Source organism: Salmo salar, chromosome ssa09 (genome assembly GCF_905237065.1).
Source record: "Salmo salar chromosome ssa09, Ssal_v3.1, whole genome shotgun sequence".
Classification (NCBI taxonomy): domain Eukaryota; kingdom Metazoa; phylum Chordata; class Actinopteri; order Salmoniformes; family Salmonidae; genus Salmo; species Salmo salar.
This window is the reverse complement of record NC_059450.1, coordinates 39324533-39347307: the sequence shown is the minus strand read 5'-3', so window position 1 is coordinate 39347307 and position 22775 is coordinate 39324533. Positions and strand designations below refer to the sequence as shown.

Sequence of the window (22775 nt, the reverse complement as noted above, 5' to 3'; positions counted from 1 at the left end):
CTTGAGCCTCCTCTCCATGGACAGGGCACAGACGTTCCTCCAGCGGCGGTCCAGGTTCCTGGTGGTCTGCTGGATGGAATCACACTCTGTGTCCGTGGTACAGACGTCACAGTCGTGTAACAACACCTCACACAGGTTCAACGCAGACGCCACACCTGTGCTGTGCTTCTCTATGTCACGCTGAAGCTCCTGGGTGGACGGAGAGAAAGACGGAAGGATGTTATCTTACGTTACAGAAAGAGGATGTTGATCTTAATCTTTTTTAGAATCAAGAAGCCTACTAAGACTTTTCAATAAGCCTACCTCTATTGTACTGTCTATAAGCCTGTCTCCTAGGAACTAAACAGGGATCAATAAAATATCAACATAAACAACTGTTATTGATTATGTAGCTGTATCAGTGGCGGCCCACTTTTTGGAAGCGAACCACTCGATTTCGCCCCTACGTTATATCGACATAGAACAGGTCACCCTCCCTAGGAGAGGGGGTGACCTTGACAATTTATTGTTAAAACGAGAGGCTGCCTGGATCTTTAACTTAAAAACCTTTGCTCCCTTTGGTCTCGACGTAGACTTTGATCTGAAGCCATTCTTGTGATTATTGTGATTTTGCAATTCATTGTAAATGTTTGTAGGCCTATGTAGTCAAATTCTATATATTATCATATGCTATTCATTCATATGTTCTTCTTATATCTGAGAATTAACCAATGATATCAGGCCACACCCGGCCATGATTACAGACATCTGTGTGTGTTCTTTAACAATTTATAAACTAGTGACCCGCAGTGTTTGTCATTATACCTTGATGAAGACAGCTTGTCTGTCGAAACGTTGGTTATTAGGTTATTCAATTATTGCATCTGAGCTCCTAGAGTGTGCGGCTCTTCCTTTTCTTTTTCAAGTATCAATAGCTATACCAGGGGGAGTACGCTACAATGTGTTTCAAAGTACCCACAGCCCACTGATGAGGTAGCCTGGTGTTCCCAGGTCTGTTTGTAATGTCTTACCAACTGCTACAGATGTACAGTAGGATCTAATTTGATCACTCTTTTGATGCTAGGAATGTTCCTGTACAGTAGGAAATGAGAACTTGTAGTGTGTTCAAGGTTCAAAAAGGCTTCTAAAGTCTATAATTTACACCCTAAAATGTCAGACTTAATTTGCCCTAATGAAAAATGTATCAACCCCTACAAAAATGTATAACAAAAATGAATAACAATCCACATAATAATTGACATTTGCTGTTGCTGCAGAATTATTTTCCTGCTGTAGAAATCTGTCTCAAATGAAGTTACTACATCTGTATGACCGTTGCACTGACAATGACTATAGGAGTTGGTGAGACAACATAAACAGACCACCAGGCTACTGACACAGTATTTACCTGCTGCAGGTCCAGTTTCCGCTGTATCTCCTGGGAGTCACAGGTGTCGTATAGGATGGGTCTGGACAGTTCAGTCTCTATGTGGGTCAGCCAGGACCGCAGACTAATCATGTTCTTATCCAGCTGCTGCACTGCCACCAGAGTCTCCCTCAGCTTCTTCAATCTGCCAGTGGGATACATAATAGTTGTTTTAGAAAAACATACACACCGCAGTAGATTCCTGGTGATAAAGCACCTAAAGACAATTAATAAACAATTAACAACGTCATTAAATCGCTTCTTTCCACTCATTGTTTTTATTTAATTTAACCAAGAAGTCACATTGAATACAGATTGTGCCAAGTACTGTACACTGAGAAAGCCAGAGTGTTTCTGACAGCCAAGAAAAAGGTTGCATCAAAGCAAACATTAATGCCAATGGCCCTTTGGGACACAAGTGTGTGTACAGTGTATCCATGTACTTCCTTTCCCACACACACACAGCCGTAGTATCCTTACCTGGCTCCGATGAGGTCCAGCAGGTGTTGCCAGCGCTCGCCCACCATGCTGAGTTTGTGTTCTATCTCAGATGCCTTGGTCTCATGGCTGGCCTTGGAAAGTCTCTCCCCCAGCTGGTACAGCTGCTGCTTGTTCTCCTGAGACACCGCTATCTCCTCATAGTAGTCCTGAGAGAGGAGGGATAAATACACTTTAGAGCGGTTTGAGTACAGCGGAAATACAGTAGTCAGACCCGGTGGAAAACTAATGTTATATTTGGAATGAAATATTATTGAAAGAGCGATCAACTGCCACAACAAATTATAACACAAGCCTGTATTCCTAGAGTAGAGTAGATCAAAGTAGAGTGTAACAGAGTACAGTAGAGTATAACAGAGTAGATTACAATAGAGTACTGTAGATCAGAGTAGAGTATAACAGAGTAGAGTACAGTAGATCAGAGTAGAGTACAGTAGTACAGTTCAATGGGATATCTGTCTAAAACTAAAACATGAATGCAAAGTTATGTATACTGTAGGTTAAGTTTCTGTTGGTGTTTACCTTGCGTAGCTTCTCGATCATCTCCTCAATTCTGACGTCTCCGTTCTGGGAGACCTTGCTCTCCATTTGGGTAAGCCAATCACAGAGCTCCCTGTTCTTCTCCTTAAATACAGCCCACTCATTCAGCTTCTCACCCACCTGCTGCTGCCGCAGGGATAGCTATGGAGCGCGAGAGACAGCAAGACAGATACGTGGAAACTCACACGTTGTAAATACATATACTCATTTATGAGTAATTCACCATGGTAAGGATAATTGTTAGCTGCACAGATAAATAAAAAACTTTTCCCCATAAAAAATAAACATACACAACTACCGGTACTAGGTGATATGCATAGATTTAGCAGAACCGCAATGAAGAGGTAATGCAGCAGTAGATGTCTAGAGGTGTTGCTTGAAGTAATAGATCTAGCACAGTGTTTCCTGTCACTATCTGATCTCTGGTCAACATACTCATATACAACACTGGATGTTGTTTGAAGGGGAGGCATCCTGCACTGTTTTGTATTGAGGTTTCTCTCTACCTCAGACTTAGTTACACGCATGCCCCTTTCCCACATTTGCATACGGCCCAGTGCAGAGCCTGGATGCCAGATCTGTTTCTGCTCTCTTGCAACTAGGTGAAACATCTGTTGATGCGCCCTTAAGCAAGGCACTTAACCATAGTTGCTCTGGATAAGTGTCTGCTAAATGACTAAAATTCCACAATTTAGTCAGTGCAAGCCTGAAAGATTTACCCTGGTCCTACTGTATGTAGTGGAGCATGGGACCACATGTCATTACAACTTAAAATGACTGCTCTAGTCTCTGTTGCCAGACTGATGACACGCCACCTACAGATGCTGTATCTTAATTTGATCATCCTGTTGCTGAAGGAATTTTCCTGCACATCAAGAAATGCAAACTTGTAGTGCATTCGAGGTATAAAAAGGCTTCTAAAGTTTGTAATCTCCACTTGAAAATGTCAGACTTGATTGTATCAACCCCTATAAAAAAATGATTGTTAATTATAATTCACATAACAATATACATTTCCTTTTGCTGCAGGATTATTGTCCTGTTGTGTGGAACCATTTCAAATTAAGATACAGGATCTGTATTGTGTCAGAGACTGCTTCTCCTCACATGAACATATATTTATTTGTATGTGTGTTGATTTGATACAGAGAAATAGACATGAAAGGTAGGAGAGAGAGTGCTGAAAGAGCAGTGGGCTGGATTCAAACCGTGCTGCCATGCTGGCAGCAGTACACTGTACAGCAACATATTCAACAGCCATACAGTACCTGGTGACAGATCTCCTCCCACTGGCGGTGCAGCAGCTCCATGCGTTCCTGAAGAACAGACAGATCCTCAGCACTGATGTAGCTAGACAGGGACTCCCTCAGCACCGTCAGATGGGCTAGGTCTTCTGTCCAGCCGTCAAACGTCTTCTCCAAGTCCTGGTCATGGGAGAAGAGAATGTTATCAGCTACTTTCGTTGACCTAAAGCAGGTTTATTCTTAGCCGTAATGACCTTAGCAGATGCAGAACACCTTGGTTTGGAGGCATATTTAACTGATGTAATTACAGAAAAACTCAATTGGCACCTCAATGGGTTTAATCTTATTACATCATGACATTCCTTCAACATTCCCCACGGATGTCAGGAGCTGTTTACTGCTCTCTCCAGTACTGAACATGTGATAGACATAATAGGTACACTACAGTTCAAAAGTTTGGGGTCACTTAGAAATGTCCTTGTTTTTCAAAGAAAAGTACATTTTTTGTCCATTAAAATAACATCAAATTGATCAGAAATACAATGTAGACAGGTATTTATGATGTTGTAAATAATGTTGTAAATGACTATTGTAGCTGGAAACGGCAGATTTTTTTATGGAATATCTATATAGGCGTACAGAGGCCCATTATCAGCAACTATCACTCCTGTGTTCCAATGGCATGCTGTGTTAGCTAATCCAAGTTTAGCATTTTAAAAGGCTAATTGATCATTAGAAAACCCTTTTGCAATTATGTTAGCACAGCTGAAAACTGTTGTTCTGATTAAAGAAGCATTAAAACGGGCCTTCTTTAGACTAGTTGAGTATCTGGAGCATCAACATCTGTGGGTTCGATTACAGGCTCAAAATGGCCAGAAACAAAGACCTTTCTTCTGAATCTCATCAGTCTATTCTTATTCTGAGAAATGAAGGCTATTCCATGCGAGAAATTGCCAAGAAACTGAAGATCTCATACAATGCTGTGGACTACTCCCTTCACAGAACAGCGCAAACTGGCACTAACCAGAATAGAATGAGGAGTGTGAGGCCCCGGTGCACAACTGAACAAGAGGACAAGTACATTAGAGTGTCTAGTTTGAGAAACAGAAGCCTCACAAGTACCCAACTGGCAGCTTCATTAAATAGTACCTGCAAAACACCAGTCTCAACGTCAACAGTAAAGAGGCGACTCTGGGATGCTGGCCTTCTAGGCAGAGTTCCTCTGTCCAGTGTCTGTGTTCTTTGCCAATTTTAATCTTTTCCTTTTATTGGCCAGTCTGAGATATGGCTTTTTCTTTGCAACTCTGCCTAGAAGGCCAGCATCCCGGAGTCGCCTCTTCACTATTGATGTTGAGACTGGTGTTTTGCGGGTACTATTTAATGAAGCTGCCAGTTGAGGACGTTTCTAAGTGACCCCACTTTTGAACGGTAGTGTAGGTCATTGTAGTGACAGGCTGCTGTGATCAGCAGATTAAGTGTACATTCTTTTGTCTATATTCTGTCTGTGTATTCTGCTTATTGTAAGGCGATGTCAGCACCACTTCACCAGTTCAAATTCACGGTACATGTAAATGTACTTGGCGGATAAAGGTGATTCTGAGTGAAGGAAAAACATGGTACTATTCTCTTGTATTTTGTCAATTGTGTGCATGCATGGCACCATTGCGAAAGAGACCTTGGTCTCATGGATAGAGCTTGGTCTCCCTGTTAAATTAAAGGCAAAATAAACACAAATAAAATGTATTATGTTAGATGGTATATGCGTCACTTCAGTATGTGTCTCCATGAGCGGTATTGAGCAGGTTGCAGATCTAAAGTTACCGTGCATCGCATCTGTTCAGCTTGCAAGTCCTCGTGGTGATTAGGGAGGGGCTGAGAGAACTGCCGTTTGAACTCCCTCAGCTTCTCCAGAGAACCCTCGATGCCTCTCTCACATGTCTCCCAGTCCTGTAGATGACATACAGGCACAATGTGTCACCACGTTATTGTGTTCACAATTAGGTATCAATCAATCAATACATCAATAAATCAATCAAAGGTACAGCTAAAGGTGTGTTCAAAGGAACAGCTAAAGGTGTGTTTAAAGGTACAGCTAAAGGTGTGTTTAAAGGTACAGCTAAAGGTGTGTTTAAAGGTACAGCTAAAGGTGTGTTTAAAGGTACAGCTAAAGGTGTGTTTAAAGGTACAGCTAAAGGTGTGTTTAAAGGTACAGCTAAAGGTGTGTTTAAAGGTACAGCTAAAGGTGTGTTTAAAGGTACAGCTAAAGGTGTGTTTAAAGGTACAGCTAAAGGTGTGTTTAAAGGTACAGCTAAAGGTGTGTTTAAAGGTACAGCTAAAGGTGTGTTTAAAGGTACAGCTAAAGGTGTGTTTAAAGGTACAGCTAAAGGTGTGTTTAAAGGTACAGCTAAAGGTACAGCTAAAGGTGTGTTTAAAGGTACAATATGTAACTGTTTGTGGTGACCTGACCAAATTCACATAGAAATGTGAGTTATAGATCTGTTATTGTCATTGAAAGCAAGTAAGAAGTTCTAGATCTGTTCTATGTGTGGTTTTACACACTAGCTTCAAACAGCTGAAAATACAATATTTTTGGTTACTTGAAATATATTTCACAGAGTTTTACAATGATTCTCTACTCTACACTTTGCTTGTTTTGTCACATAAACTGAAATTAGGCAAACTATTAGAATTTTAACAACCAGGAAAAGGTATGCTTAAAGGTACAGCTAAAGGTATGTTTAAAGGTACAGCTAGAGGTGTGTTTAAAGGTACAGTTTGGTGCAGTGTACCTTCATCAGGTTGTCCAGCTCACGTCTCTGTTCCTCCAGGCAGATGGTGGCGTGTCTCCAGCGGTCCTGGATGTCTGTGACCTCTCCCTGCAGAGATACCTCTACCCTGCTGTCTGCAGATAGGAGCAGCTGCTTCCCAGCTTCTACTGTCAGGATGTAAGAGCCTTGCTGTCGCTGTAGGACCTTCTCCTTTATCTGGGATAACAGGGGATACTGGAAAGTCAGCACATAGCATTAACACTGACCCTAACCATCCACCGTCAGGATGTTAGAGCCCTGCTGCCGCTGTAGGACCTTCTCTTTCAGCTGGAGGAACACAGAGGCAGGACAGTTAGAACGTAATCCTGACCCTAACTCAGTGATATTTAAATGTTTTCAGCAGGGACCCTATTTTTTTTGCCAGAATTTCTGGCGACCCCACCCTGGCCGAAATCTAATGACACACCCTTAAAACACATTTCAATTTTACATGAACAAATAACCTTCAATTCATTACATTTACTGACTTTGAATATCACTGCCCTGCTGCCCCTACAGAACCTTACCCTTCAACTGGGATAACAGAGACATAGGAATATCAGAATAATTACAGCATAACCCTGACCCTAACTCTAACCCTTATCAATGGCTCTATGGTGATAGCAAACAATAAAGGTGATAGGTGTCAGCCTTGCCTTGTTCCTCGGTACAGCTGAAAGGGTGAGGATATTGCCATTTGAGGATAAGTACAATACTGTTATGCATTAAATATCTCTCCATCTCCAAAGTCATATTTGTGCAGGGTGAAAAAAGGTAGTCCCATTCGACACAGTCGTCGGAGAGAGTGAGTTTTGGTATAAATAGTCAAACATTTTATATCACCAAGAAGAAGGTAGCTAGCTAGGGTCAAGAGGTCATCAGAGTCAGTTGAGCCTAAAATACCTGAACTGCGTCCAGCATGGATCTGGCCTGCTGCAGGGGTACGGGCACCCCAGCCAGTAGGGCCTCGGCGGGGTGTGAGACCTCCACTAGCCATTTCCTCAGCTTCTCTGACATATCCCTGTAACGTTGCCACTGGCGGATCAGGCTGTCGATGACACCCTGCCTTTGCTGGGCGCGACGCACCACGCCCTGCCACTGGTTACTCAACAGCGACAACTTCAGGTTGAATTCATCCCTGCAGGAGAGAGAGGACATTTACAGTAAGATAAGGAATGGATTAGATGGATATACTGTACACCAGGGTTTCCCAAACTAGGTCCTGGGGCCTTCTCTGGGTGGACTTTTTGTTTTTTGCCCTAGCACTACACAGCTGATTAAAATAATCCACTCATCATCAAGGTTTGATTATGAACCCTGGAACCTGCTGTAGAGGACTCATACAAAGCAGACAAGGATGATCACGTTTCTACTAAGGTACTCATCTACAGCTTTGTGAATGATACGAGCCAAGTATACGTCAAGATAAGTCAAGTTATTTTAAGTGCATCATATGAGTGTCATGATATGTGTATCAACACACTTTACAAAATGAGGCAGTGTACTGTACCTGTCATCCACCTGTCCCTGAGCCAGCATCCTCTGGCCATCACTGATTATAGAGTGGAGGATCTGCTGACGGCTGAACATCTCAGCCTGAAATAGCTGTGGAGAAAACACATTCAGATTTCAGATCAGAGTAAGAGCATCTTGGGAAGTGACATAACAGTAATTATTGCATTATAGCAGTCATGATGACTCTATGGAATCCAGATGTCCCAAATCCCAGCACGCAAAACTGGTTGAAATGTAATTATCCCTTTAACTGCAGTGGGCTAAATCAGGGTCACATAGTCTTAAACAAATCTACTTTGAAACCAAAGTATACACCTCACACACACATGGTTATGGGCTTTAAAAAAAGAAGATACCTGTACCATGTCAGATATAGAGTTGAAATGTATTACATTTGGAGTTTGCATTACAGAACTGTACTTTATATGGAGCACAGAAGACTGAAATATAACAAAACCGTTTGACATAGAAACACAGGATTATCAGTGTTGACATTTTTTTAAATTCATAATAAAATTATGAAAAATATGAATAACATTCCACCCATGGGGCCACTAGAAGGAGATTTGGTCATTTGACTGCAGGAAAGGGCTACAACCAGATCACAACCAGAACTGGTTCAGAACCAATTTGTAAGTCGCTCTGGATAAGAGCATCTGCTAAATGACTTAAATGTAAATGTAAATGTAGTTGTAATCTGGGATGACGTCATCATTTCCCCCTGGGTTATGTTTCTAGTAGGACATTCTCCACCTACTTTGTGCGCTCTCTGCTGCTCCGTCAGCCTCTCGTAGTTCCCAGAGATCTCCACGGCCAGCTTCTCCTCTGTCTGTACCAGGAACTCCATCCATGTCTCACACTTCTCCAGGAACGTCTGCTGCTGCAGCAGGAATGACTGCAGTTTGCTGAGGAGAGACCAAAAACCGAAAATATCAGACCCAAAAACCAAGTAATTGAAATAACTCAGGGCCCGATTCAGAGTTGAAATAAGGGGCGCAATTCGGACTTTCGCTTAAATCATTAATTGACGTCAATGGGAGACAAAATTCTAGTTAAGCACACAGTCAAAATACCTGCCCAATGTCATCAAAATATTTACTGAGCCAACCTTAATCTCTTTGAAAAAAGTTTTTGAAGTTATTTCATGTGATTAAAGTTTTTCATGAACTTCAGCTTTCGGCCTTACCTGAATCTCTCAGTGGTTTGGGCGTTGGCTGCAGACCAGCTACGGTTAAGGTTCTGCATGCGTTTGATCTCAGTGTCGTTGAGAGGAAGCCTGTAGCCCAGCTCGTTGAGACGCTCCAGGTCATGAGCCATGCTACTGAATCTCAAGATCTGTCTCTGTAGGGGGAACAGCACAGAACAGCAGTCTCTCAGTAACATCAACACTTGCTTAAGACACTGCCTCTTTCTCAATTGTCTAAAAATCCATCCTCTCCTTGTTTTCTCTCCTTCATTGCTCTGATATGAAAGAACGGACCATGTAAAGGTTAGCCTAATGAGTTTCCACCATATTGTTTTCACCTGCCAAGTCTTTTCCAATCAGTGAAGATGAGAAAAGGAAACAAGGAAATGAATTGAGAAATCAGTCATATAAAGTATTGTGGCTAGATACTGTAGATCACAGTGACTTACCTTGAGTTCCTCCATTCGGTCCTGGATGATGGACAGGTCAGAAGAACCGTTGGGATCCTGGACCTTCAAAGCCTCTTCTCCCTCCACCATCCAGCGACCTAAGGAACCCAGCTGTTCATTGAAGGTCTCATAGTCCTGGACTCCCATCTGCAGGACAACAAGAGATGTATTTATACAATTATCCTTTATTATATCCCATTAAGATATACATACATTGTTCAAGGGATCCCTGGTCAAAAGGCATGAACCAATGGCCAATGAAGCAACTGAAAAGTACATTCTTTAGAAGATCTCAGTAGCATGAGGTTACACTAACGTCTCAAGGTCTTTGGGATCATAGAGTAAGCAACTGGTAAAATATATCAGGTGAATCTAGTCCTATATTCCCCCTGTACCTGTAGTGTAGTGAGCTGTCTGCTGAGGGCCTGCTCCACAGTGACCAGGCGCTGGGTCAGAGAGAGGTGGTCTGACTGGACGGCAGACGCCGCGGAGGTGTCCACCTGTTGCTTCAGCTGATCTCCTAGCTCCTGAATAACCTGTAGAGATGCCTTCACTGGAGCCTGGGAACGAAGCAACTCCTGGAGAAACACCACCATACACCAACACAGAACATATCTATCATCACAAAGTAATATGACCAAATGTCATTTAGTTTTCTGACAAGGATCATTGTTGACCGAAAGCTTAGCGAATTAAACCCTGAAACGTACATCTGATTCAAGTGTTCCAACACTTCTTTTCATAGTAGGCCATATAAGCAAAAAGGCCTTAATAGGAGATGACAGTATATAGCTCCGTGCTGAGTCCTGTGCGTGTGTAAAACGGTCAATCCAACACCGTTACTACTCACGCTGCAGTCTTGGATCCAGGTGGAGACCTCCTCGTCTGTGATGTCCTTGGTGCAGGCGGTCTCCAGGAGTCGGTCAGCCTGCTCCTCTTGTAGCTGGACACTGGAGCTGCTCTTTCCATACAGCTCCTTGTAGTGCTGCCACAGCTGTAGCAGGGCTTTACTGCTCCTCAGACGCTCTGAGATCTCTTCCAGAAGACTGCTCCACCTGGACACAACATACATTGATGATCCACATCTTGGATCAATGGATCATGGATCAATAAAATCTTATTGTTGTTGGATCAACTGATCATGGATGAGGCTGTTCCACCTGAGCACAACACAGGTGGTTTGGAATGATGATCACATGACCTTGCCTGAGACCTGAAGACTTAAAAGTCATGGTTCTCACCCACTCATGGACTGTTTGAAGATATGCCCCCATTGTGGTCTTAAAGTGATTCAAATAAACAAACAAACCTAGCGTTGACATCCTTCAGGGTTTTGTTGAGGGAGTCGGACACAGACGGGTGGCACTCATTCAGCAGCTGGTGTGTCACAGAGCCAAACTTCCTCAGACTGCCCTCCTGCTTCTCCAATTCCTCCTGTAGGCTCTACACAACACAAGTCACAAACGCATTAGCCCAAATTTCTCCTGAAGTGTGCACTCCTCCACTCTCCCTCAAAGATGTAGAAGTGTTGGGTTACAGGGTAGACAAAAAGACATTTGTAAAAGCCTGTGATGCCTGTTCATACTGGTATTACCTGGAGACTCTCCACCTGGAGCTGTACAGCCTCCAGGGAGCCGGTGAGGAGGCGGAAACGGGACACAGAGTACCTCCCCTCCATCAGGTAGCCATTCATCTCCTCTGAGGACAACTTGTACAGACTCCACTGGTCCAGCACTGACACGAGGCTGATCTTCAGCTGGCCGATCTGGCGTGGAGCAGAGACGGAGTAGAACAATAAGGTTTACACTTAAAAAGTAGTCCACGGAGCTTAATACATTTTTCAGTCGTGTTTAGTGCTCTTCTGCAACAGGGGATCATCATAGTGAGTGAAGGGTAGTTATAATGGGGCAGTAGCTGAGTGTCCGGTTATAGGTGGGTATGGGGTACTTAGTGGGTTACATCTGTGATTATCACACCTCTCATACAACTCACAGACCAATAATACATTATTTACACTCCACAAAATAGCTCCGCCTACCAGGTGGTCCAGGTTAGCCCAGGTGTGATTGACAGCTTGGAGCGTCTCCATGACGACAGCGCAGGCCTCGTCGGTCTTGTTCTGGATGAGGGCACAGGCCTGCTCCTCCACCCGCTCCACCTCACTCTCCTTCTCCTTCACCTTCTCCTCCATCTCCTGCAGAAGCAGTGGAAAGACAGAGCAGAGCAACTACTTATTTACTGTAGTAGTTAAACTACTATCAGGGAGCAGAGAGCAGTTACAATCAACATCACAAAGATCAAGATTCTTAATTTAAAAAAATGCACAACCAAATTGAAACCCAAAGACATAATATACTGTAAATGTGCAAAAACAAGATGAGATTTATCTAATAAATCAATACAAAGTGCAGCGAATGTTCCTACCTGGCAGTCATTGAGAGCGTTCTGTACGGAGGTTAGGTCCTCTATCCTGGGTTTCCTCTTCAGTCTCTCCTCCTGAGTGAGCAGCCAGGTCTTCAGGCCCTGTATGTTGTTCTCATAGTTCAACCAGGCCTCCAGCAGAGTCTCCAGGAACTGGACCTGACCACGCAACACAGCACAGAGTCACATTATGTACTGAGACAATGAAATAATCCCTGAAACACATAACAGGCTTTGTTTGATCATAAGGCTTTGTCTGTCTCTAGCTGCTCAGAGCGCATAAGAGATTTAGTTCTGGGTACCAAGCTTACATCATCAATTATATAATACAATGAAAGCAGATTAATTCTACATTGACATGATTCAAAGAGCCACACAGTGAATGAGATGTCATACATAAAAATATGCTTTAATATGAGATTATTTTTTTTTTTATATGATTGTGGTGTAATAGCCAGGGGTTTAAGTTGAACCATGCTCTGGAATACCCATAATGCATCAGGTTACATGTATGTTTATTCTCTTATGCGTGATCTTGCTGCATAACTAATTTCCCGCTCTAACAAATAAAGTTGAAAGTAGACATTTTAAGTTGAGGTTGAAAGCGGTTTGTTTTCTCTCTCACCCTCTCCGTGATGAGTCCCTGTAGTAACTGCCAGCGTCGGTTCATGACTCCCAGCTTCTCGGCAAAGTCTGTCTGGTCGCTGCGCCTGCTCTCCACATCCTGATCACTGATCTGGAGCACAGACTGGTTCACAAAGTCCACCGTCAGCTGCTTACAGCGCACATCAACTCTGAAGCCCTGGGGAAGGAGAGAGAGAGAGAGAGAGAGAGAGAGAGAGAGAGAGAGAGAGAGAGAGAGAGAGACCGGGGAGAAGAAGAAGAAGGATAATGTAAAGGAGAAGAAGAAGATTACTTTATTGTCCAACAGACATTTGTATTCTCCTTTATCTATTAGAGTGAGTATAAAGAGTGTAATTAATGGCGGAGTCATTCATTATCCCCTATTCTCGTGAAAATGTAAAATAGGTAGTCTATTTAACCAGAAAACACTTGAAATATATATGGAATATTGTAGTCTCAGCCCAGCTAGCACATAACGTTCTGAGAACTATATGCTTCTTAGAGCTTGGTGAGAGCGTGGTTGTCCTATGGTTATTTTGCATACAACCTTCCTACAACATTCTGAGAATGATGTATGATAGTTGCTTATCTTTGGAACATTTTCAGCACATTTAAGGAACTTGACCATAAAAATTTAATTTTCTTAGTAATTCATGGCTACATTTAATACATTTTTTGGTAATGTTCTAAGAACGTTCTCCAAATGGTTTGACATTGGGAGTGTTCTTAAATAGTTCCAAGAATGTTAAGAAACAGCGTTCTTCTGTGGGAATTTTAGTACTTCAGCATAACGTTCCCTATAGGTTTCCACATGGTTCTATTTAAGTTCATGTTCTCAGAACGTTCAGAGAACATTAAGAAACAATGTTCTTCAGTGGGAATTTCAGTAAGTTTTCTGCAGGTTTCCTCACGGTTCTACTTAAAGTCATGTTTTCAGAACATTAAGAAAACTTTCCATAAAAACCTCAAGAAAACATTAGTAACATTCAAAGAACGCTCTAAGAATGTTATTTAAAAACATACATTTCGTTATCAGCATCAACAAAACTCTCTCTAGCCTCTATCTTGTTAAGTGTGTTCAGGTGTGTTGGCCACGCCCACTAATTGGCGACACCTGATCTTAATGAGTGCTTGTTTCCTTTGAAATGGGGTCTGTTCGAATAGACTAAAATGAACAGCTTTGTATTAGTAAAAAAAACATGGCATAATAGCTCCATCTTGGTGGTGCAGTGGACTAATTCCATGGATAGAGAACAGAAGATCATAGGGTTGAATCTCACTGACACTGTGGCACAATAAATTTAAAAAAAAGTGTTTTCATGATTAATGCAGAAGCAAATTCATTTCCATGTGTGCTTGGCGTTCAAAACTGTTAACCCAAACTAAGCTAGCAGTGTTATTAAAAGTCTTATTGAAACATTCAGTGAAAGTTTTAAGGAAGTAATTCAAAAACCTCCAAGTAACCTTAACATGTTGTTCAAAAACATTCACAACATTTAGAGAATGTTCTCAGAATATTACCTTCAAATAACCTATAATTTCCATACTCAGAACATTAATAAACCCCCCTAGGAAAACTTTCAGGGAACCATAGTAAAATTAACCTCAGTGCAACCTAAAAATGTACAGTCCCAGAACAGGCAAAATAATCACTTCCATTCTCAGAACGTTTAAAAAACGTTCTGTTTTGCCGTTAAGGAAACTTATGGCTTCGTTCTCAGAACCAATGAGAAACCAAAACGGTACGTTTCCACAACTTCCAAGGAACCAAATGTGCTAGCTGTAAGTTCTGTTCCTTACCTTGTATTTCTGTAGATAGTCCTGGATGACAGTCGACCCCACTGCTCCTTTCAGGTTCTCCTCGTCCTCTCCAATCACATTCTCCATCAGAGACATCCAGTTGACCAGCTCAGAGATGGCATGCCTAGAGGCCAACTTCTCCATTTGTAACTGAGGAAAAGAAACGGGCTAATAAACAACTGCTCGTCAAACATCTCATTCCAAAATCATGGGCATTAATATGGAGTTGGTCCCCCATTGCTGCTTTAACAGCCTCCACTCTTCTGGGAAGGCTTTCCACTAGATTTTGGAACATTGCTGCGGGGACTTGCTTCTATTCAGCCACAAGAGCATTAGTGAGGTCGGCACTGATGTTGGGTGATTAGGCCTGTCTCGCAGTCAGTGTTCCAATCCATCTCAAAGGTATTCGATGGGGTTGAGGTCAGGCCAGTCAAGTTCTTCCACACCAATCTCGACAAACCATTTCTGTATGGACCTTGTTTCTGCACGGGGGCATTGTCATGCTGAAACAGGAAAGGGCCTTCCCCAAACTGTTGCCACAAAGTTTAAAATCGTTTAAAATGTAATTGTATGCTGTAGCATTAAGATTTCCCTTCACTGGAACTTGAAGCTTTACACTACTCCAGCTTTACACTATTCCAGCCGACGCTTGGCATTGCGAATGGCGATTTTAGGCTCGGCCATGGAAACCCACTTCTTGAAGCTCCTGATGAATTAGTTATTGTGCTGGTGTTGGTTCCAGCAGAGTCTCCAGGAACTGGACATGACCACGCAACACAGCACAGAGTCAACCGAGGACATGATTTTTACACGCTGCACGCTTCAGCCCTGGATGGTTCTGTGAGCTTGTGTGGCCTACCACTTCGCGGCTGAGCCATTGTTGCTCCTAGACGTTTCCACATTACAATAACAGCACCTATAGTTGACTGGGGTAGCTCTAGCAGGGCAGAAATTTGACGAACTGACTAGTTGGAAAAGTGGCATCCTATGACGGTGCCAAGTTGAAAGTCACTGAGCTCTTCAGTAATGCCATTCTACTGCCAATGTTCGTCTATGAAGATTGCATGGCTGTGTGCTCAGTTTTATACACCTGTCAGCAACAGGTGTGGATGCGTGTGAGCAGCTTGGTCAACTGCGTGTGTGTGTGTGTGTGTGTGTGTGTGTGTGTGTGTGTGTGTGTGTGTGTGTGTGTGTGTGTGTGTGTGTGTGTGTGTGTGTGTGTGTGTGTGTGCAGATAAGCCTGTGTTAGTACCTGGTGTAGCTTCTCCTGCACACCTGGGATGAGTGTGAGTAGTTGGGTCCACTCTGAGTCTATGCGGGCCAGGTCAGACCGCAGGGCTGCAGTTCCAACCCTCTTCAGTCTCAGTAGCTGGTTGCCCTCAGTCAGCACAGAATTCTTCAGAGATGAACGCGACTCCACCTCTTTACAGAAGACCTGTGAACAGAGAATAGTATAACAGTCAGTTTCACATTGAATATCAGGCTGTGTATACAGTTGGTTCCGGATGATGGTTCTCAAACCCCTTATGCCTAAACTTAACCCTTACTCTAACCCCTCTAACCCTAACCCTACTCTTCACCTCTAACGTTAACCATTTGATCCAGATCTGCCAGTCGAATATCCACTTCCTCTAAGGTATCACCCACTATTTTGACATGTTGACTCACCAGGAAGGCAGAGAGAAGGTCCCTGCGGGTCTCCATCTCCTGTGGAACTACGGCTGCCTGATTGTTCCAGAAGTCCAGACGTTCTAGAGCAGACTGCAGCCAGCCAATCAGCTCTGACGACTCCTTCTGATACCTGGGCATCACATGGAGACAAACAGGCTTAGTGGGTGATATTCAACCCCCCCAACATATTCACAGCACATACAGTACAGACCTGGGTTCAAGTAGTAGCTAAAGTATTAGAAAGAAAATGAATACTATTTGAACCCATGTCTACATCACATCCAGTACACAGTACACCCTAAACAATATCCCTTGGGGTTCAGCCCTGACCTGGTCCAATATTTGAGGATGGCCTCCAGTCTCTGCAGCTCCTTGTTGACCTTGGTAGTGTTGCTGAGCCAGTGTTCCCCTAGCACTGCGAGCTTTGTGTCCAGGCCAGGACAGCACACAGACAGCTGCAGCCTCTTCCCCTCCTCCAGCACCTGGCTCAGCTTGTGCTGGTGCTCCATCAGTCTGCCCTTCAGACTCTATGGAGAGAAGGAAGTAAACCAAGATGGGGGACATGAATGAAATAAATTGTGTTATCACTTTATTGTACAGTATTCTTTCTGGTATTTATTAGGAAAATCGTGACTAAGATGATGACGCCACTGTAAATTGTCAGCTCAAACGTTACACACAGTATACGAAAGGGCCAATGGTTTTGTGTAATAACTGCATAACATTGTATAACATGGTGATAGTGACCTACTATACCTGATAGAGTGAACTCCTCTCAGTGAGGCTCTCCTCTGTCTCCTCCACCAGGCCCCCTGTGGGGATGCTACCCTCCACTGCCTCCAACTGCATACACAGAGCCTGGTAGTCCGGCACCAGACGGCTCCAAGTCTGAAAACACACGTATAGAGGCAAGTATAAGTATAACTCATGAAAAAAGAACAATTCCGTTATACTTGGGTTACACATATACCGAACCGTAATGTGCTGGCCTGGATATTTTCTTTTCACATTGTCCTTTCCAGCATGGTTACATCAACTCTGGCAGATGCGTAACCAGGCCAGCACAGTAGTGTGAAAAAGGTATTCCACCGATTTAAGTATGATAGTACATATACTACTACTACAGTACATATAGTACTACTACTACAACACATATACTAATACTACAGTATATATAGTACTAGTACAGTACATATAGTACTAGTACAGTACATATAGTCCTATTACAGTACATATAGTACTACTACTACTACAGTACAACACTACTACTACTACAGTACATATAGTACAACACTACTACTACTACAGTACATATGAACTCAGCAAAAAAAGAAACATCCCTTTTTCACGACCATGTCTTTCAAAGATAATTCGTAAAAATCCAAATAACTTCACAGATCTTCATAACAAGCATGGGCTCAGTTGGTAGAGCATGGTGTTTGCAACGCCAGCATGGTGTGTGCAACGCCAGGGTTGTGGGTTCGATTCCCACGGGGGGCCAGTACAAAAAATGCATGAAATGAAATGAAATGTATGCATTCACTACTGTAAGTCGCACTGCATAAGAGCGTCTGCTAAAATGACTAAAAATGTTATTTTTTTAAATGAATGAACATGCACCTGTGGAACAGCTTACAGACGGTAGGCAATTAAGGCCACAGTTATGAAAACTTAGGACACTAAAGAGGCTGACTCTACTGACTCTGAAAAACACAGAAAGAAACATGCCCAGGGTCCCTCCTCATCTGCGTGAACGAGCCTTAGGCATGCTGCAAGGAGGCATGAGGACTGCAGATGTGGCCAGGGCAATAAATTGCTATGTCTGTACTGTGAGACGCCTAAGACAGCGCTAAAGGGAGACAGGACAGACAGCTGATCGTCCTCGCAGAGGCAGACCACGTGTAACAACACCTGCACAGGATCGGTACATCCGAACATCACACCTGCGGGACAGGTACAGGATGGCAACAACAACTGCCTGAGTTACACCAGGAACGCACAATCCCTTAATCAGTGCTCAGACATCATCAGACATCACCGGCAACAACGTCGCCTATTGGCACAAACCCACCGTAGCTGAACCAGACAGAACTGGCAAAAAGTGCTCTTCACTGACGAGTCGCGGTTTTGTCTCACCAGGGGTGATGGTCGGATTTGCATTTATCGTCGAAGGAATGAGCGTTACACCGAGGCCTGTACTCTGGAGCGGCATTGATTTGGAGGTGGAGGGACCGTCATGGTCTGGGGCGGTGTGTCACAGCATCATCGGACTGAGCTTGTTGTCATTGCAGGCAATCTCAACGCTGTGTGTTACAGGGAAGACATCCTCCTCCCTCATGTGTTACCCTTCCTGCAGGCTCATCCTGACATGACCCTCCAGCATGACAATGCCACCAGCCATACTGCTCGTTCTGTGCGTGATTTCCTGCAAGACAGGAATGTCAGTGTTCTGCCATGGCCAGCGAAGAGCCCGGACCTCAATCCCATTGAGAACGTCTGGGACCTGTTGGATCGGAGGGTGAGGGCTAGGGCCATTCCCCCCAGAAATGTCCGGGAACTTGCAGGTGCCTTGGTGGAAGAGTGGGGTAACATCTCACAACAAGAACCACGATGAGGAGATGCACTGCAGTACTTAATGCAGCTGGTGGCCACACCAGATACTGACTGTTACTTTTGACCACCCCTTTGTCTGTGGAACTTGTTCAGTTTATTTCTCAGTTGTTGAATTTTGTTATGTTCATACAAATATTTACACATTAAGTTTGCTGAAAATAAATGCAGTTGACAGTGAGAGGACATTTCTTTATTTGCTGAGTTTAGTACTACTACAACTCCCCTACCTCCAGTATGTACTCCAGCTCCACCCCTCTCCTGTGGGCCTGTTTGAGGACTCCCTGGGCCAGGGTCAGTATCTCCTCCAGAGCCTGCTTCTCTCTGGGAACCACCAGGCCACTGATCTTCCTGAAGAACGTCTCCGTCAGGATCATGTGGGACTCCAGACCCTGGAAGAACTCCTGGAGAGAGAAAAACACTCTTGAGCAATACTGCAATGAAGATGGCGTTAAATAGGCTACCCCGAGGCAGCCATCTTTCTTGGAGCAGAGGTTACGGTCATTGCCTTTGGTCATGGTGACCAAAGTTTGAGTTTGAGCTGCGCTCAGGGAATTTGCACTATTCACACAGAATTCCTAAAATTCTGTAGTCTTGAATTGCTTTTTGACTTATAGTAAAATACTTTGATGTATTTTATTGATTGTATTATTCAAATTATTGTAAATCTACTTCTATGGAAGGTTAAAGTCTACCTTGTGTTTGTCAAGGAGAATCTGAACTTCCTCCACAGAGCTGGCGATGACCCTCTGGTCGCCGGCCATCTTGTCTTGAGCAGTGTCCATCAGGTCAGCCAGGTCCTGCAGAGCCCGCTCATATTGCCCCTTCAGAGCCATGTTCTGGTTCAGGCTGCTACGCCGCGAGCCCACCGTCATCACCAACTCCTCATAGGCATCCTGTAGATGAGGAGAAGGAGAAGAAGAAGAAGAAGAAGGAGGCGGAAAAGACATACAGATATAATATGATTAATTCATGTTTATGCAGTGTTTGTGTAAACATACATTGGTGAATAATTTTGTGTTTGTGTCTGTGTGTCTGTCTGTGTGTATTTTTTTGTGTGTGAACTGTCTGTATGGAGAGGTCAGATACCTGTAGCTTGAGCATCTCATTGGTGGACATCTGTTCTGCCTGTAGTTCTGTTCCTCTTGTTTTCAGCTGGGTGATTCTCTGCTCAAACTCTCTCAAACCCTCCTCAGCCTCAGCTATGACCTACCAGACAAAACCAATACTGGTTAGCATTTTATAAAATGTATTTTTGTTATTTTTTATAATAAGAGCAGGAAGAACTTAAAGAGAGGAAATTAAAGCCTGCAGTTATAATGCATTGTAAGACTTGTCATGAGCACGTATGACCCCCTTATGTCTCACCTCAAGCTGTTTGGATCCTGGTCTGTCCGTGGCTCCAGCCAACGTCTGAAGGATCTGACACTTGGTGTCGGTTAAATCAGCAAGGAGAAGCTGTGACTCCATCTGCATTAACCAATACATGATCAACTCAATGCATTGCTTATACAGAGATACAGTACGATAGTAATATAACACTTAATGACAGTTTCCTGGACCCAGCTTAAGGCCATTCCTGGACTTAAAACCATTTTCAACAAGCAAGCGTTTTAGTCCAAGAATAGGCTTGATCTGAGTCCAGAAACTGTCTCAAAAGGGGACAAGTACACCAGATGTACAGTAGCCTAACCTGTTAGTCTGTGGCTAAGTTTCTGCATAATAGTACAATGACTAGAGACAAGTATACCACATGTACATATACAGTATCGTAACCATGGACTATGATCCTAACATACCTGATAGTAAGTGAGTTCCTGCATCCTAGTCCTCATGTGTTCACAGCGTCGCTCCAGGGCAGAGTCCAGAGTTTGCAACCTCTCTGTCAGACAGTCCAGTGCGTCCTCTAACAGGACCTGGTCCTCCACACACAGCCCTGTAGGTTGGCCTAGGAGACCCCGACTGTGGCTCACCTCCCCAGTCACCTCACTGACATCCTTCCCTAAGGCCTGGAGGAAACAGCGATGACAGAATCACCAAACATCCCTGGCACCAGGTGAAACACAGGAATGGAGGAAGACTTTGAAGGAGTCTTTATTTTCTCCCTAAACCTTCCCCTTGGCCCAATACAGAAGCTCCACCACTACACTGCTTATATCTATACAGATCCTTCAGATCTGAACATCTGAAAAGGGCTAGGATGATTAGGGACCGGCTGGCTGTTTTAAAGACCATGATCACATTCTGAGATGACATAATACTAAGAGAGTAGACATTGTGTGCTTTGTGAAAATGGATGTTAGATGTTGCAGTAGTCTACCTCCTGGTTTTGTAGCTGTGTCTCAGCGTTCTCTGTCAGCAGCACAGGACCAGAGAACAGGGTGTTCTCCACACCATCCAGCCAGGAGGAGGTAGCTGACACGGCCTGGTAGAGATGCTGCTCCATGGGGATCACCTTGCCCTCAGAGGCCCCAGTCTTTGACAGAGATACCAGGGTTGAGGTCAATTCCATTTCAATACAGTCAATTCAAGAACAGAAATTCCCATTTCAATTCAGTCAATTCAGGAAGGATTTACTGAGCTGAAATGGAATTGTCCCCATTCCTGATAGATACAGTGCATAGCTGAACTGTATATTTCCATACATAAACATAATTCAACAACAGAAAACAAGGACAACATACAGTACAATAACAGTGATGTTATAGTGTTATAACCTACTTGACAAGACATCTCCTCCATCGTTTGGCTGAAACCCTCATATAACGTCTTCAGTGAAGATGTATCCTCTGTTTTACCCATCCCTCCTTTAAACAGGGTCCCAGCGGCAGTTCTGGAGTAAACCTGGAACAGAGTATAGCCACGTCACCATCAGACATCACAGTACAGTACCTCAGAGGATATGAGTTCAGAATGATTTATAAAAGTACTTGCTACAGCTCAGCGGGAAAATCTGTTTGAAATAACGTAATTACAACCAGAACTGCCTTTCAACCAGTGTTGCCTGCTGGGAGTAGGCGTTGATGGACGGTGAGGTCAGTACCTGTTGCTTGTGGTCTTGTTCCAGGGTTTTCTGTAGGAGCTGGAGCTTGGTGCGCAGGTCTTTCCTCAGGCTCTCCCACCTCTGTCTCATCTGGTATTGGGCAGCCCGGGTCTCTCGCTCCAGCAGTATCTCCGGAGAGAAGGGCTCTGTCATACTACACACCAAAAACATAATGTGAAGCAAAGAACCTCAACAGACCAAAAACATATACAATATCACATAACGTAAAAACATGATACACTACAGAAGATAAAGTGCTGGAAAGTCAACAGAATCTCCATGTCAGACCATTGTGTTGCTGTTCTCTCAGGTGTTTATACCTGACACTGCTAGGTGAGGCCTGCTTTATCAGCATCTCCTCTCCTCTACTGGCTACAGACTGTAACAGCTTCTTCTGTTCAGCTAGCTGCTCCTCCAGCTCCTAAACAACAACACACAAACGTGATCAGTCTGCTTCTCTTTGAATGAAGGATTGTTAGTTTGTTCATTCATTCATTCATTCATTCATTCATTCATTCATTCATTCAAACAAACAGGATCTTTCACACACGGACATGGCATTGATAGTGGGAGTATGTGTGAGGGAGAAAGACTTCCCTACCCTCTGTCTCTGGAGGCTGTCCTGGTGGTGTTGTGAGAGTGTGGTGTGGGCCTGGACCAGGCGGTCCTGCACGCTGGGCCCCTGAGACAGAGTGGAGTCAGACTCTCTGTCCTCCTGGTCCTGCAGAGAGCCATGGAACCGGACACAGGCAGAGAGAGGGTTACTTATGGAAACAGTTGTGAGCAAAAAGACAAGAGATATGGTTATTCATGTAAGGATTCGTTTGATTCATATCTTGACAACAAGACCGACCAAACATCAAGGCTAGGTTAAGGCTGGGTTAAGGCTAGGTGAAGAGGGCACGACAAAGCCTATTTATAAAGATTTGGCATGGGTCCAGAGATCCTCAAATGGTTCTACA

The 22775-nt window shown here is 43.7% G+C and overlaps 1 protein-coding gene across 2 annotated transcripts in view; it reads right to left on the bottom strand.

The window, feature by feature from the left end:
* Nucleotides 1–22775, bottom strand: part of syne1b (spectrin repeat containing, nuclear envelope 1b) — a 137535-nt gene that overhangs the window by 21074 nt on the left and 93686 nt on the right. For both annotated transcript variants that reach the window (XM_045723662.1, XM_045723661.1), the window contains 34 exons: nt 22415–22534; nt 22134–22234; nt 21814–21967; nt 21492–21614; nt 21091–21246; nt 20570–20779; nt 20139–20240; nt 19860–19979; nt 19466–19666; nt 19001–19174; nt 16917–17048; nt 16491–16687; nt 16158–16290; nt 15742–15924; nt 14490–14639; nt 12691–12867; nt 12069–12224; nt 11683–11838; nt 11239–11409; nt 10954–11087; nt 10495–10699; nt 10040–10222; nt 9645–9791; nt 9196–9350; nt 8767–8914; nt 8005–8099; nt 7398–7632; nt 6477–6671; nt 5509–5634; nt 3712–3867; nt 2426–2584; nt 1886–2052; nt 1388–1550; nt 2–189 (listed from right to left, as the gene is read on the bottom strand). In XM_045723662.1, coding sequence (XP_045579618.1) covers nt 2–189; nt 1388–1550; nt 1886–2052; nt 2426–2584; nt 3712–3867; nt 5509–5634; nt 6477–6671; nt 7398–7632; nt 8005–8099; nt 8767–8914; nt 9196–9350; nt 9645–9791; nt 10040–10222; nt 10495–10699; nt 10954–11087; nt 11239–11409; nt 11683–11838; nt 12069–12224; nt 12691–12867; nt 14490–14639; nt 15742–15924; nt 16158–16290; nt 16491–16687; nt 16917–17048; nt 19001–19174; nt 19466–19666; nt 19860–19979; nt 20139–20240; nt 20570–20779; nt 21091–21246; nt 21492–21614; nt 21814–21967; nt 22134–22234; nt 22415–22534 — 5372 coding nt within the window. The remainder of the gene's footprint in view (nt 1; nt 190–1387; nt 1551–1885; nt 2053–2425; nt 2585–3711; nt 3868–5508; nt 5635–6476; nt 6672–7397; nt 7633–8004; nt 8100–8766; nt 8915–9195; nt 9351–9644; nt 9792–10039; nt 10223–10494; nt 10700–10953; nt 11088–11238; nt 11410–11682; nt 11839–12068; nt 12225–12690; nt 12868–14489; nt 14640–15741; nt 15925–16157; nt 16291–16490; nt 16688–16916; nt 17049–19000; nt 19175–19465; nt 19667–19859; nt 19980–20138; nt 20241–20569; nt 20780–21090; nt 21247–21491; nt 21615–21813; nt 21968–22133; nt 22235–22414; nt 22535–22775) is intronic.